The sequence below is a fragment of the Macrotis lagotis genome, chromosome 3 (genome assembly GCF_037893015.1).
Source record: "Macrotis lagotis isolate mMagLag1 chromosome 3, bilby.v1.9.chrom.fasta, whole genome shotgun sequence".
NCBI classification, from domain to species: domain Eukaryota; kingdom Metazoa; phylum Chordata; class Mammalia; order Peramelemorphia; family Peramelidae; genus Macrotis; species Macrotis lagotis.
In genome coordinates, this window is record NC_133660.1 from 166062246 (window position 1) to 166078147 (window position 15902).

A 15902-nucleotide genomic window follows, 5' to 3' on the forward strand; every position below is an offset into this window, starting at 1 on the left:
TGCTTTTAATAATTCCATAATATTTCTCAGAGATAAATTGCTTACAGTTTTGTATATTCAACTAGTACTTGCTGGTTATATATAGGGAATATAATGTATAACTTATAAAAATGAAAAATTTTATACCTGAGAATAATTAGGTTTGCTTTTCAAAGTTAAATGAGAATTCAAAATTTTAGAATTTCTAGACCACAGTTAAGTCTAATAAGCAATATATTTATATATATATATGTATCCTTCACATATACCTGCATATGTGATTACATACATATGTATGAATGCATGTATGTTTGTATTCAAAATAATGTCAATCCCAACAATGGGTCTTTGAGAAAAATTTTTTCCTATTTACTTCACTCCAAAACATATAACAAAGATGATAAAGAATCATAGAGAGCTGTCATCAAAACTTATTTTTAACAGGAAAAATGCAAAATGGTTTGAATAACAGTCTTTTTTTTTTTTTACCTCCCCCAAGAGGTAAAAGCCAGTTCTGAAAACACTGGTACTATACATTATCCCAAGATAAGTAGTAGTGGTTACAATTGGTATTTACTGACAGAGCAAAATAAGAAAGAATAAGCACATCACCTCTGAGATATGGCTTCAGGGCAAAATCAAAATTGTTCATCAAAAAACAAGGAAAAAAGTCTATAAAAACACAATTTTAAAGAAAATTTTTGTTTCTCAAATTACACATTGCAAATAACTTGAATGATTTTATGTACTTCCTAAAGTATTTTTCAAAGTTGCTTTGACTTGAAGACAAAAAAATGGTATAATTTATTTTGAATATAACTGAAAAAATTAAAGTAACTGAAAATAGGCATACTTCATAAATGATGATTCTATTTAGGAGTTCAGAAGAAGCAAAGTGTAATTAAACATTTTTCAAGATGAAAATAGGATTATAAAATCCATAAAAATACACAAGACACTACAGTCTTTTTTCTTTCCCTTAGTTCAATGTTTTGTACATAGTAGAAGTATTGAAAAATTGGTAAATGTTTTCTCTTATTCTTATTATGTTACTATTTCCTCACTAAAATCCTATCCTAATGTCTCCATAAGTCATTTCTCAAAAGGCATCCCAATGCAGTAAAGCTCAATGGAGGTAGAAGGCTCCCAGGCTAGGCCAGATCAAGGATGTGCATTGGTCTCTATTGGTCAAAATCAAGGATGGGGAGGCCAGTTAATCAAAAGAAAGAAGGAGCTCTGAGCTCTAATAATTCTTGTTCTTCCACCAATTAGCTATGTAAATTTAAGCAACTTTCTTCAGATTCTTGAAGATCTATTGTTGGGATTGATATTATTTTGAATACAAACATACATACGTACATAGATATGTATGTAATCTCATATGCAGGTATATGTGAAGGACACATACATATTTATATATATATATATATATATAAAAGTGAGATTACTAGAGGATAATAGTGCTCTCAAGAGAAACAGGAAATCTGAAGGAAAGAAGGGTATAGGGGAAAAATGATAATTTGTTCCATTTTAGACAGAATCAGGAGATCATAGAACCTAAGATTGCATTTGTTCTTTGAAGTCATATAATCTAACTTCCTCATTTTACAGATAGAGAAACTAAGACCCAGAGAGGTTTAGTGAATTTTCCACATATATGGTGAAGGTAAAGAGGGGATTCAAAACAAGATCTTCTGAAACAAAACCTCACATTTCTGCCCACTCACCATATTGCTATTTATACTGTATGGCACACAAGATTTTCTCAAAAATAGTTTTGGAAAATGTTTTGTCTACTTATAAAATGTTCTTCAAAGGTTAATATATTTGCATATAATATACTGTCTCAAGTGTTTAGAAGCTATAAAATGTGAAGATCTCTAGCAGGCTCTCTCAATTCAAGAAAGATTATATAGATCTAGATATAGATCTAGGAGTCATCAGTACAGACATGATTACTGAACCCAAAATGCTGATGAAATTATAAAAGAGGAGTGTATAGAGAAAAATAGAAGATTCAAAATTTATAAAACACTAACAATGTCAGAGAAAAAAAAAAACCATGATAAATATAGGTTATATAAAAACAAAACCTAGTAATACAAATCCAGTACATGAAAAAGATAGAAGTAATTTTCAGCAGCACTGAAATCTTAAGAAAGACTGTCTAATAAAATTCTAAAACCATTCTAAATGCATGCCATTAAATTTTTGGAAGCTTAATAATTATGACAGTTAAAAATATAGAGAATTAGAATATTTCTGCTGTAATTTCCTGTTACCATTAAAATCAAACTGCAGGCTTCTTTTTTGATTACTATATAAATATTTTATTTGTTTTTCAATTATATACAATAGTAGTTTCTACCTATTATTTTTTGGTAAGGTTTTGAATTTTACATTTTTCCCATCTTCCCTTCCCTCCCATATACAGATTGCCCCACAGAAGGCAATCTGATAATCTTTATATTTTTTCCATGCTATACAATGATCAAAATTAAATGTGTTGAGAGAAAGAATATATCCTTGAGGAAGAAATAAAATATTACAGATAGCAAAATTATGTAGTACATAAGATAACTTTTTAAAAATTGAAGGTAATAATTTTTAGTCTTTGTTTAAACTCCACAGTTCTTTCTCTGTATACAGAAGGTATTCTCTGTCCCAGAACCCCTAAAATTGTCCCTGATTAATGCACTGATGGAATGAGCAGGTCCATTAAGGGTGCTATCACCCCCATGTTGCTGTTAGAGTGTACAATGTTCTTGTGGTTATCAAGCTGAAGACTTCTGTCAAATAGAAATAATACTTATGCTCCCTACCTCCATGGATCAAGTGAGAAAATGGATACAAAACACTTCATAATTAAAAATCATGTATAAATGCATTATTTTTATCAACTAAAGATTATTACAAATTAATCTATAAAACAATGAAATTCATTTCAACATAAATTGTACCTTGGACATTATAATCAGTAATACCAGTAGGAGCTGATTCATTCATGGAAGCACTGAAGGGAACTGGTTCATAAGGAGGAAAAGAACCTTCTTTTGCACTGCTTTCAGATGTGGGAGATGATTCGATAGATGGATGTGCAGGCATTTTTGATTCAAATCCTGGCTTTTGTGAAAAATAGCTGAAAAAAGAAACCACAATGCAAAAATAAAGGTATATGGTAAGTGTTCCAAAACAATATAGTTAATATAGTAATTTTAAATATAATCAGATCTGTCTTTAGTTCTAAAATATAAAAACAAATGGTACCACTAACTTATCACTCCTCAAATTTTTACACTTTAAATGGGAAACATAACAGAGATCAAAGGCTAATCTATTAATTATTTGAATATATGAGCCAGTGGTAAAGTGTTTTAAAGAACTTTGGGAAGAAATTAGGTTCAATTCTATATAACAATACTATCAGCACATACATTCAACTAATGTGACTAAATCAAATCCAGACAGATGGCTTCCATAGATAACACCACTTCCAACCCTCAAGGGCTCCTCTAAGCCTCTATGACACTTGTCACTATCACTCATGTAGCCTTTAGCCTATGGTAGTATAGTATCAAAAGTACTGAATTTGGCATTTGAAGGTTTGGGTTCAAATACAGCTCTGCCACTTAAAGGACCACCCAGCATGGCATGCCCTCATCAGAGAGGGTGCTGCACTATATAAGCAGGGTAGAACTGAAGATGATAATATTCTTTTAATGAAGTCCATTATAATGTGTGTAGTATAATACTGAACATTCTTCATACCATTCAACATATTTGATCAAATGCAATAGCTTTTGCCTTTCTGTCTCTTCCCGTGCCTGACCCAGGAGAAGCACTTAGTAAGTACAAACAAAAGCACAAAAATAAGTGCATTCACTGATCTACATCAATTTACATTGTTCATGTATTTATTTATTTGGGCTGAAAGGCAAGGAGAAATAAATGCCTTCTGGTCTGGGGATAAAGGGCTGGTAAGGCATTGGAACTGACAGGGAACCAAGGAGCTCAGGCTAGAGAGAAAAAGAGCATGTTATCCACACATATAGCCCTTTACATGGTGAACCAGTCACTGATAAATGCCTACTATGAGTAATTACTATCCTGAGTCCGGAGGAGATACTGACCTGGCTCTCAGGCTTAAAGAGCATTCAGTTTTATAGGAGAAAGGGCATATACAGAGTCAAAGATAACATAAATCAGAATTACTATAAACACAGAAAATTGATAAAAATGTCATAAGATGTCATAAGAACACAAGGGAGAAACATCTTAATGTGATACTTCCCAAAAGAAGTAACATTTGAGCTGAACTTGAAAGATGAATAAGTAGTCAATAAGGAGATACAGGAAAAAAAGACATGTGAGATAGAGTTACAAGTATAGGCAATAGTGCAGGGGAGGGAAAGCATGGAATGAGTTGATCTTAAGCACTTAACTTAAAATAAGGTTTTTTAATCTATAAAATGGTGATAATATTTATATGTTATTTAGAACAGTGTAAATATTAGGACTGTTGAGATAAGGATTTTGTGAGGTTGTTGTTTTGAAACCCTAAAACATTACACAAATGTGAAATAAAGCCAGAAAGTTATGGAAGTCAGATGGTAAAAGGTCTTGAACTCAAGCTGTTGTCACAGTGTTTTAATTTTTTTTCTACACAAAAGCCAACATAATTTCTATGAAATGAATAAAGATTACTTAAAAATAAATATATAAGTTTTCAAATGTAATGTTATTGTGAGATACAAAATACCAATTCACTAAGGATATCCACCAAAAAGTTCCTACTCTGATATTTTTTGAAGACATGAAGGTTCTTGCTCAGGTTTCTTAATGACTATGCTAATTCAACACAAGTTGGAAAAAATCCTGGCAATAGATTCCATCTACTTTCTGAGGATGTGAGAAAGCTTTCTGAGCTTAGTTAAATATGTAAGGGGTTCATCACTAGTAGGTTATTCAGTGCTGAATTATTTAGTCATGCTAATTCATAAAACAAAGAAAAATATAAATGGTGCTCCTTCCTTTGCAGTTCCTTATTATTTATGCAATGATAGTTACAATGCCATGGAAAAGAATAAAGTGATAAGAATCTCAGTATTTAGAGTCTCTAAAAACTAATTTGGCTGTTAGTACTATAAATGTGAAATTCTCTTTCAATCACCAAAGAGTAGACACAGCACAGAAGAAATGAGTTATCTTAATCTTGATATTTCCAATATAAACAAAACTAGAAGATACTAAACTAAAAGGAAGGCTCCTGAGGTCTTCTTTGAGAAGCAAATAAAGGAACTAAGAGTTTTATCAGATTCCCAAAGGGAAGGAGGGAGAGAATAAGCATTTATTAAGTGTCTACAAACATTATCTCATTTGATTGCCCAAAGGTAATAAGACACCTTAAGAAGGAACATATTTTGTATTGTCTTACAAAAAAGACATCCACAAAAACAATTGCAGATAAAGCACCAAGATCTGCTAGAGTGAAAGAAGTAGAGAATTCTAGCATGAATTTGATAATCCCCCAGCTCCAGTTATATCAACACACATTTTGATATTTAATAACTTCAATGCAAAGGTAGGAAAATGTAAAGATAAGTGAAATACACTGGAAAATATAGTTCAGGAAAAAGGAATGAGAAGGGCAAAAGATAAATCAACTACAAAAGTCTCATGCTTACATGTTACTGATAATTTACTGAAGAAAAGGTCCAGCAGGGAAAGGATATCAAATAACATAAATGCAATTGATTATATTTTAACAGACAGGAAAAAAACTAATTATTAAAGCAACTCTTGAAAGCACCAAATATATCCAGACTTATTAAAACAAAGATGAAAATTAATAAAAACCTAAAAGAATAAAAATGCAAAGAGATAGTGAAACAACTCAATCTTGACCTATTCTGGTGCAGCTAGGTGGCACAGTGAATAGAGCACTAGAGTCAGGAGTACCTGAGTTCAAATCCGACCTCAGACACTTAATAATTACCTAGCTGTGTGTGGCCTTGGGCAAGCCAATTAACCCCATTTGCCTTGCAAAAAAAAAAACCTAAAAAAAAATCTTGACCTATTCCAATAAATTATGCATAATGAGAAATGAGTTCTCAACAGAAGAATGCAAACCATAAAGACTTCATATGGAAATCCTAGACTCTTAACTTCTCTCTTATGCAATATCTCCAATTAGTACTAAATCTTGCTATTTCTACTTCTACAAAATCTGAACCCCTCTTTATGCACACCTTATTTTGGGCCTCACCACTTCTCACTTTGGACTACTGAAACAAGCTTCTTACTGATCTTCTTGACTTAAGTCTCCCTTCCTTCCAATTCATCCTCCATAGAGCTACCAATAGTAAAAAGTCTGAATGTAACACTTTTATTCAGTAAATTCCAGTGGCTCCCTACTGCTTAATAGGATCTGTTTGGCTTTTTAAACTGTTTAAAGTACCGGGTCCCAACTTGTCTTTCTAATCTCATTAGGTCATTACTAATCTCTTCTCCCACTTTACACTCCAGTTAAATTAGCTCCAGCTAAGAAGCAGAAGTCCTCTGTTAATTCTTTCTCTGTATTCAGAAGCACATGTTTGACAACAATCAGATTGACAAATTCATGGACTTTTACTACCTGAAGGTTTTGGAAAGGCTTCACCAAGTGATGAAAGGATGCTGTGCTCGAGTCCTCCATCTCCTGTCTCCAAGCTTTGGCAGTGGTTTTTCCTCATGCCTACAAGGCATTCCTTTCTCATCTCAACCACACAGAATGCTCTCTTCCTCTACAATAGATCAAGCACCACCTTCATATAGTATGTTCTTATCTCATCAGTCACCCTTCCACACTTTCCCTTTCCTAACTACCTATTTATTACCTAACTTCTCTTTATTTGGATATATTCATTATGTATGTTTATACAGTGCGGCTTTGCCCAATAAAATGTTAAGTTCTTTGAAGGTGAGGATTGCACCTTTCTTCCTATCCCCATAACCTGTAAGCACTTAATAAATACTAGCTGGTTGATTGATGCAAAACAACTGGTATCACAGAAAGACTCAACAATTGTATTAGTCATGCATTTTGGTCAAGTCACCCTTTGGTCAAGATAGCCCAAGACACCACTAGTTTAGAATATAAACTCTGAAAGATTATAAACAGGATCATGTCAAAACAGCAAACTTCTAGAGGATACACCCAGTTTTTTAAAAAAACTTAGCCAGAAACTCAACTAAGCATAGACATTCTGAGGACACTTAGAAATGAAAATGGGGAAGACAACAAATATAAGAAAAATGGAAAGATTTGCAAAGATCTTTATTAAAAAAAAAAAACCTTTTTCATTATCAAGTCACCATATTTGGATTTCAATCTTACATAGAAGGAAGAAAAGTCATTCAAAAAAAAATTGAAGAAAGAAACAGCAGTTGGATTAGTTACACCAAGTAAAGGAGATTCATTGTGACTGTAACACAATTGTGAAGATATTGACAGCCTAACACACAAATTATTTCAAAAGGAAAAGATAACAAATTATGGGGAAAAAATTTTGAAACAATCCCAAAAAAGCAACCAAAAAACATCAACAAGTAAAAACTTCAACTGTTCCTACTTTCCCAACTATATGAAACTTTTGAAGAATCATATTTCAAAAATATTTTGAAGAATCATTTATACGCATTCCCTAAGGATGGCTGCTTGAATAGGAAGCAGGTCGTCTAACTCTCACATAGCTGCTCCAGCAAACCCTAAAGTTTACACCAAACTGAACAATAATCAAACAGGTGAAAATCAAATTAGTTTGAATTCAAATGAATCTCTTGAAAAACTAATTGATTTCTTCCACCACAAGAGGTCCACCACCAGAGGTCAGCTGGAAAAAAAAGGCAAGGGGGCACTTTTAGTGGAATGCCAGGGAAATCAGAGATGGAACACATGCGGGGAATGGATAGGGACTCAGCAAATAGCATTCAGTCTAGAGAGATCACAAAAGGTTCTACAAGAGACAAAACTTTAAAATTCAAAGATCTAGGGAGGCCTAATAACCCTGAGAGGTAAAGGTCATCACAAGAAACATTGTGAAACCAGGGAAAGAATAACCACAGGAACATTGAATACAAAGTACAGCAAAGGTTGGCCTGGGTACAACACTTTAAATTCAGGAACTAAAGCTGGAGATGAGAAAATTAAAGAAAACACCAGCCATTATCAAAATATTGTAAATCTAATTCCATAACAATTATAAGCAGACTAAAAGGAAAAAATCAGATCTTCCACATAAATATCTAGAATTTCCACATAATTACCAAAAAAATAGTGAGAAAAAAATTGAAAAAAACAAAAAAGCTCTTCAGAAAAAAATTAGAATAGACCAAAAGAAATCAATGACTCCATGAAACAGAATTACAACAAAAAAAAATTGAAAAAAGAGGAAGATAGATGACATTTAAAAAAGTAGATCTAGAAAAACAATGATTTTAAAAATGAAGAGCTTAAATATTATATTTCAAGAAATCATACAGGAGAATTGCCCAGATCCAGAAGGCAACAATAAAAAGAATTCATCTATCCCTTCTGAGAACAGTCTCCAAAGGAAAAGCTTCAGGAATGCCATAGCTAATAATAGAGTTCCCAAATATTTACTATGACAGAAAAAAAACAGTTCAACTACCAAAGAACTATAATCAGAATCAAATAAGACCTGGCAGCTTCTTCTAAGAACCAGAGACCATAGAAATAAAAAGAAAAGTAAAAAGAGAATATGCAGATTTCTCAGCACTATACGGAGCTTTACAAAAACTGACCATGTAACTAGGGCAAAGAAAAATGAAAAAGCAGAAATAATGACTATATCCTTTATAGATGATAACATAATAAAAAACAATAATTCAGTGATCACAAAAAATTGTACCCAAATGAATATTTGCCAATGAAATACTCCACAATGAGTAGGTTAAAGAACAAATCATAGAAACAATTAAGAGTTAAGAAAAAGAAAACGACAATAAAGAAAACACATATAAAAATTTCTGGGATGCAGTTAAAACACTATTTCAGAGGAAAAAGATCACATCCTTACATAATATATTAACAAAACAGAAATGAGAGAGGATTTATGAACTGAATATGTATTTTAAAAAATTAGGAAGTCAACAAAATAAAGCCATAATAAGTACTCATGAGGAGTTATTAAAAATTAGAGGGAATATAGATAAATTAAAACAAAAAAAAATAGAAGTAATTAAGAAAACTAAAGGCTGGCTCTTTGAAAAGGTTAAAATAAAATTAATATACTCCTAACTTAATCTCACCAAAGAGAGAAGAAAAATCAACAAAATAGTAAATGAGCAAAATGACAGCATAACAAAATCAGAATAATCAGAACATATCATGCATATATGCTAACAAATTAAGAGAACAAAAATAGAATACTTTCAAAAATATATTTAGAACACTAAATTATTTAGAAGACCAGATAAATATGTTATATAACCTAACCTTAGAAAAAGAAATAGATCTAACTATAAAGAAACTACCAAAGGAAAAAAAAAACCTTCTGGTTCTGATGGATTCACAGGAAAATTGCATCAAACTTCTAATGGTAACTCATAGTTTACAAATTAGTCTCAAAAGCTGAGGCTAAAAAAACACCCTGTAAGAATCCTTTTGTAGGACAAACTAAATATTAATCTCATGAAATATTTCATAAAAATTCTTTTATAAGGATAACAAACAAACAAACAAACAAATAAATAAATAAGGAAAGGTAAAAACACAGAAAGAAAACCAAAGGCAAACAAACAAACAAATAAATAAATAAATAAGGGAAGGTAAAAACACAGAAAGAAAACCAAAGGCCAATATCAATGAACAATGCTACAAAAATTTTGACCAAGTGGGATTTATACCAAGGATACAAGAATGGTTTAACATTGAGAAAACAATTAATATTATTAATCCTGTTAAAAACCAAAATATCCAAAACCATACGATCATCTTAATAGATGCAGAAAAAGCTTTTGACAAAATGCAACACTCTTTTATGCTAAAAATCCTACAAAGTAGGATAGGTGGACTTTCTAAAAAATATCATAAAATATCATAAATATCATAAAAAGCATCTAAAACCAAAAATACGTATCACATGCAATGGGGATACACAATAATTTTTCAAAAAATATAAGACAGTGAAGCAAGAATGCCTGCTCGCCTCACAATTATTTGATATAGTTCTGGAATTGCTAGCAACAGCAATAAAACAAGATAAACAAATTAAAAGACAAAAAAATTGTTAAAGAGGAGATTACACTACCCTGATTTGCTGATAATATATGACAATATAACACTTGGAAAATTCTAGAAAATCTATAAAGATATTGAAACAATACCTTCAGAAAAGCTGAAGACAACAAAATCCAAAATCAGCAGTATTTCTATAAAATAATAGTAAGAAACAATAACAAGGAAAATCCAATTCCAAATATCTAAGAAATGCATAAAATATCTGGGTATCAACCTGCCCAAAGCACACTAAATGACCAAGAGGATACTTTTATGGAACCTGATAAAGTAATTGCAAAATTCATTTCAAAAAACCAAAGACCCAGAATGCCAAGAGAAATGATGAAAAGAATGGGGATGAATGAATTATATTTCCCTACTTTCCCAACTATATGAAATGGGGTTGCACTTTCACATCTCAAATCAGATTTTAAAAAGCATCAATCATCAAAACCATCTGGTATTAGTTATAAAATAAAAATACAGAACAATGGAACACAGTAGACAAGGGAGAAGCAGAAATAATAGAATTCAATAACCCAATGTTTGATAAAATAGAAAACAAAGATAATTTTGATTACCTAAAACTGAAAAGTTTCTGCAGAGACAAAATTAATATACTTAGGATAAAAGGGGGAAGTGGCTGAATAGGAAAAAAAAATCTTTGTATCAAGTTTTTCCAGAATATATGAGAGTAATAGCCAATTTCCAATAGATAAGTGGTCAAAGGATATGAACAAATAACTATCAAAAGAAGAATTTACAAGTTTTAAAAAACTCATAAAAAAAGTCCCAAATCTACTGATGACAACTGCAAATTAAAGCAATCCTGAGGGTTCACTCCTTATCCTATAAATTGGCAAAAAATGTTAATAGTCAATAACAGTAGCAGAAAAAAGAGACACTAAGACATTGTTGGTGGGCTCCTCACTTCCTGACCCCCTCTTCAAATCAGTGATAGTGGCTCCCTGGCTGCTCCTTGAACAGGACACACTCCCTCCCTTGGCACCAAACATTCTCATTGGCTGTCCCCCAGCTGTGGAACACCTGTCCTCTCTGGTTTCCCAACTAAAGTCCCAACTAAAATTCCACCTTTTCTGGAAGCCTTCACAATTCCTCTTAATTCCAGTGCCTTCCATTTATTAATTATTTCTTATTTGTCCTATACATAGCTAGTTTTTAGCTCATTTGCATATTGTCCCTGTAGTTGGATTCTAAGCACCCTGAGGCAGTCTTTTGCCACTTTTTATACTCCCCAGTACTGGCACATAATAGGCTCTTTAAAAATGGTTATTAAACAACTAGTAGAGCAGTGAAACTGTACAACCATTTTGGAAAGCAATTTGGAATCACACAAAGTGACTAAAGTGTCTAAATCCCTTGAGCCAGAAATTTTATTCCTGGACTCCAAAAAAAAAGCCCTGGATAAGAAGAAAGTCTTCATTTATCCCAAAATATAGATAGTAATGTTCTTGTGATAGCTAAGAATTAGAAATAAAGTCAATGCTCCTCAACTGGGAAATGGCTACACAAACTGTGGAACATAAATGTAATGGAATATTACTGTGCTATGAGGAATAATGAATGTATGAAAACAGAAGTTTGGAAAAGATCTTCATGAACTGATGCATGTGAACTGAGTAGAATCAAGGAAACAATATACAACGTAACTACAACAATGTAAATGGAAACAACTACACACTAAAAAAAAATCAAAAATAATTTTAGCAAAATTATAAAGCAGAACTCTAATGAAGATATAGAGAGGACAATTCCAAACGCTATTTCTCCACTTCAGTCTCCCCACTCCCACAAGAGTTATATATTGCAGATGTTTTCAGCCTTTTCCAAAGTCCTGATTAGTTATATGGGATGGCTCTCTGGGAGGGGGAAGAAAAGGATACTTGTGATAACTGTGACAATGTAAGAAACAGAAAATATTGATTTAAAAAAATAAAAATAAAATGACTGATACAATTGCCTTTGAGGCATAAGTAAACAGAAAGAATTCTTGCTCCATTGGATCAAAAAGTTTCAGTTAGTGTGTTTTTTTTTCTTTTTAACTCTTAAGATAACGAGAGAGAAATTAGAATTCTCACCAGAGGCTTGTATTTCACTGAATTGAAAGCAATTTGAAACATAAAATGAAGGAACTAATTGAGTTCGGCAACTCATATCAAGATAAAATATATTCTGGGTCATGCAATCCCTGTAGGATACATGTCTATATTTTAAGGTGAGGGTAACTAAGACTTGTTCCACTTTATGCAAAATTAGATGCAGGGTTTCTACAAGTAGAAAGTTGTCAATGCAGTCCTTGGCGAGTTGTCATGCCCTTGAATAATGGCAATATTTAGCTGACTTCCTACAATTTTTAAGATAAGAATTTAACATTTTTAAGAAGTTATTCAAAAGAATCAGAATCTTCCTTACCCAGGTGATGCAAGTCGACGTCCCTGTCCCAGTCGCAGAGCTTCTCCAAGAGGAGAATTTTCAAGACGTTTAAACTTGTCTTGGCAGGTTTTCACATAAGAAATTTTTCCAGCAAAGTATCCCATTACACAAGCAACTTAATTAGAAAGAAACAAATTCAACTCACAGTGTGCCTGTTAGCCAAAAACTTTTTTCAAAAGAATACACCATTTTTAAAATAGACTGTAGTTCTAATTATGCCTTCAGTTCAGAGTAGGATAAGAAGTTCCAAGAAATAATAATGCATGCCATCTACATCTAAAGAAAAAACTAAAGCACACTATTTTCACTTTTAAAAATTTATTTTTTTATTCACATGATTTTCCCTTTTGTTCTGATTCTTTGTTTCACAAGACTAATATGCAAATATGTTTGACATAATTGTACATATATAACCTATATCAGATTATTTGCTGTCATGGGGAGGGGGGAAGGAAGGAGAGGACATAAAAAATATGGAACTCAAAAATCTTGCAAATAATGTTGAAAGCAATCTTTACATGTAATTAGAAAAAAGTAAAAGAAAAAAAATAACTTGCAGTCATTGCAATGAATAAGCTTGACCTGCTTTTTTAATCTCAGATGCAAAAATGTAAGCAAAGAAAATAAACAAAATTGAATTTTTTAAACAGTTGCTACTTAAAATTAATAAAAGTCTAACTTCATTAAAGTAAAATTAAACAATTCTGATTTTATGAAAATTCTAGGAAAAAAGATACAGTGGAAAAACACTGAAAAAAAGTCTGAAGACAAGGGTTTTGGTCTTAGTTCTACTATTTATTGAGTCATCATCTCATTTTATGAATCTCATTTATGCAAAATGGGAACAAAGATGATGATGATGATGACACTGAACCTGACTATCTCAAATGTTATTGTGAGGATAAGATATGTAAAAGAAGTTTAAGAAAAACAAAACTGTGAAATACTATATGAAGGCAAATTGTTTATATTCTTTCCACATTTTTATTATTACAAAATCTTTTTAAGTATATTTAAACTACTTGAGTCTCTTTTCAAGAGTAATTAGATTAATAAATATAAGTAATTACCAAAGAGTCACATATTGCCTTATGTACATATTGTTTTTCTATTTATTACATTTTAAGATTTAGTACTGGGGCGGCTAGGTAGCGCAGTAGATAAGAGTTACCGGCCCTGGAGTCAGGAGTACCTGAGTTCAAATCCAGCCTCAGACACTTAAAAATTACCTAGCCATGTGGCCTTGGGCAAGCCACTTAACCCACTGCCTTGCAAAAAATCTTAAAAAAAAAAAAAGATTTAGTACTAATCGAATAGTTTTGGTTCAAGCTATTTAAGTGGACCAAATTTTCACCTAAAAGAACATTTAATGAAGAGAATTTTTTATGAATTAAATAACAAATTTGACAATGTTTAAAATTTCAATAAAAAGAAAATATTGATTATTCCTAGAGAATGAAACCTGAACAAAATTACTATCAAAGACAATTTTATACTTACATATAAGTTTAGGGACAGAACCATATTTGGGGTGACTGGAAAGAATTCCTAAAAAAGAAAAGTGGCTTCTAGTAAATTACATTCATTTCTGGTGGGGTGAGAAGGCAAATAATATATAATTTAAAATTAAAATCATCTTAGTATTGACTTACATTAATTTTAATAGAAATAAATTAAAGCTGTATTGAATGTTCAAACTAATAAAAGGAAGGGAAAGGGGAAGAAAGATATTTACAGAAATGAATGATACAGAAAGGCATCAATACATTTTTTTTAAAATTAGGAATAGGGAAGGCTAGGTGGTGCAGTGGATAAAGCACCGGCCCTGGAGTCAGGAGTACTTGGGTTCAAATCCAGTCTCAGACACTTAATAATTTCCTAGCTGTGTGGCCTTGGGCAAGCCACTTAACCCCATTTGCCTTGCAAAAACCTAAAAAAAATAAAAAAATGAAAAAAATAAAATTAGGAATAAATTCAACTATTCAATATTTACCTTTTGTAATTAATCCCTGGGTAACCAACATACTTGTTGCAGAAAAGGGAACAGCTGTAGGAGGAAAGAATAATTTGTCAAAGAAAAAGAAATTGCAAAAGTTTTTAATCTTAGCAAGGTTAGTTTAAAACATTATTAAGAGTTAAAATGATTAATTTTTGAACCTTTTTGAAAAGAATGAAGTGAACAGAAATAGAATTCAATAACAACAAAATAAAGACAAAATTATAAAAGACTTTACAAACATCCCCCATAGTAGGACCATATTTTTTCTACATTGCAACATTCATTTTTATAGGTTTTGAGTTCTGAATTTTACTCTCCTCACCTTTTCCTTCTCTCCTCAAGACAGCAAGCAATTTGCTATAGGTTAAATATGTACAATCATGTTAAATATATTTCCACATTAGTCATGTTTTTTTTTAACCACATCAGTCATGTTGTGAAAGAATCAAAACAAAATGGAAAAATGATGAGAAAGAAAAAAAGAAAATTGAAAATATATGCTATAATCTGCATTCAGACTCCACAGTTCTTTCTCTGTTTACAGATAGCATTTTCCATCATGTGTCTTTTGGAATTGTTATGGACCTTTGTATTGCTGAGAAGAGTAAATCTATTATCATCACCCAATGTTGTTGTTACTGAGAATATAATGTTCTCTCCTGGTTCTACTGACTTCACTCAGTATCAGTTCATGTACATCTGTCCAATTTTTCTAAAATCTGCCTGCTTATTATTTCTTTTTTTTTCTTTTTAGTTTTTGCAAGGCAACTGGGGTTAAGTGGCTTGCCCAAGGCCACACGGCTAGGTAATTATTAAGTGTCTGAGGCCGGATTTGAATTCAGGTACTTCTGACTCCAGGGCCAGTGCACCTAGTCGCCCCTGCTTATTATTTCTTATAGCCCATTAGTAATACATTACATCCCTATACCACAACTTGTTAAGCCATTCCTCAATTAATGGGCATCCCCCCCCTCAATTTCCAATTCTTTGTCACCAACACAAGAGTAGCTATAATTATTTTTGTATATGCGGGTGTTCTTCCTTTTTTTATGATCTCTTTAGGATATAGACCTAAGCAGTGGTATTGCTAGATCAAAAGGTAAGCAGTTTTGTAGTCCTTTTTTGGTAAGTTCCAAATTGCTTACCAGGATGGTTGGATAGTTCACTACTTCATCAACAATGTATTTTTAT

The 15902-nt window shown here is 32.0% G+C and overlaps 1 protein-coding gene across 1 annotated transcript in view; it reads right to left on the reverse strand.

The window, feature by feature from the left end:
- Positions 1-15902, reverse strand: part of OCIAD1 (OCIA domain containing 1) — a 38736-nt gene that overhangs the window by 7094 nt on the left and 15740 nt on the right. The window contains exons 4-7 of the mRNA XM_074229476.1: positions 14706-14759; positions 14213-14260; positions 12692-12827; positions 2940-3118 (exon numbers count right to left, since the gene is read on the reverse strand). Coding sequence (XP_074085577.1) covers positions 2940-3118; positions 12692-12827; positions 14213-14260; positions 14706-14759 — 417 coding nt within the window. The remainder of the gene's footprint in view (positions 1-2939; positions 3119-12691; positions 12828-14212; positions 14261-14705; positions 14760-15902) is intronic.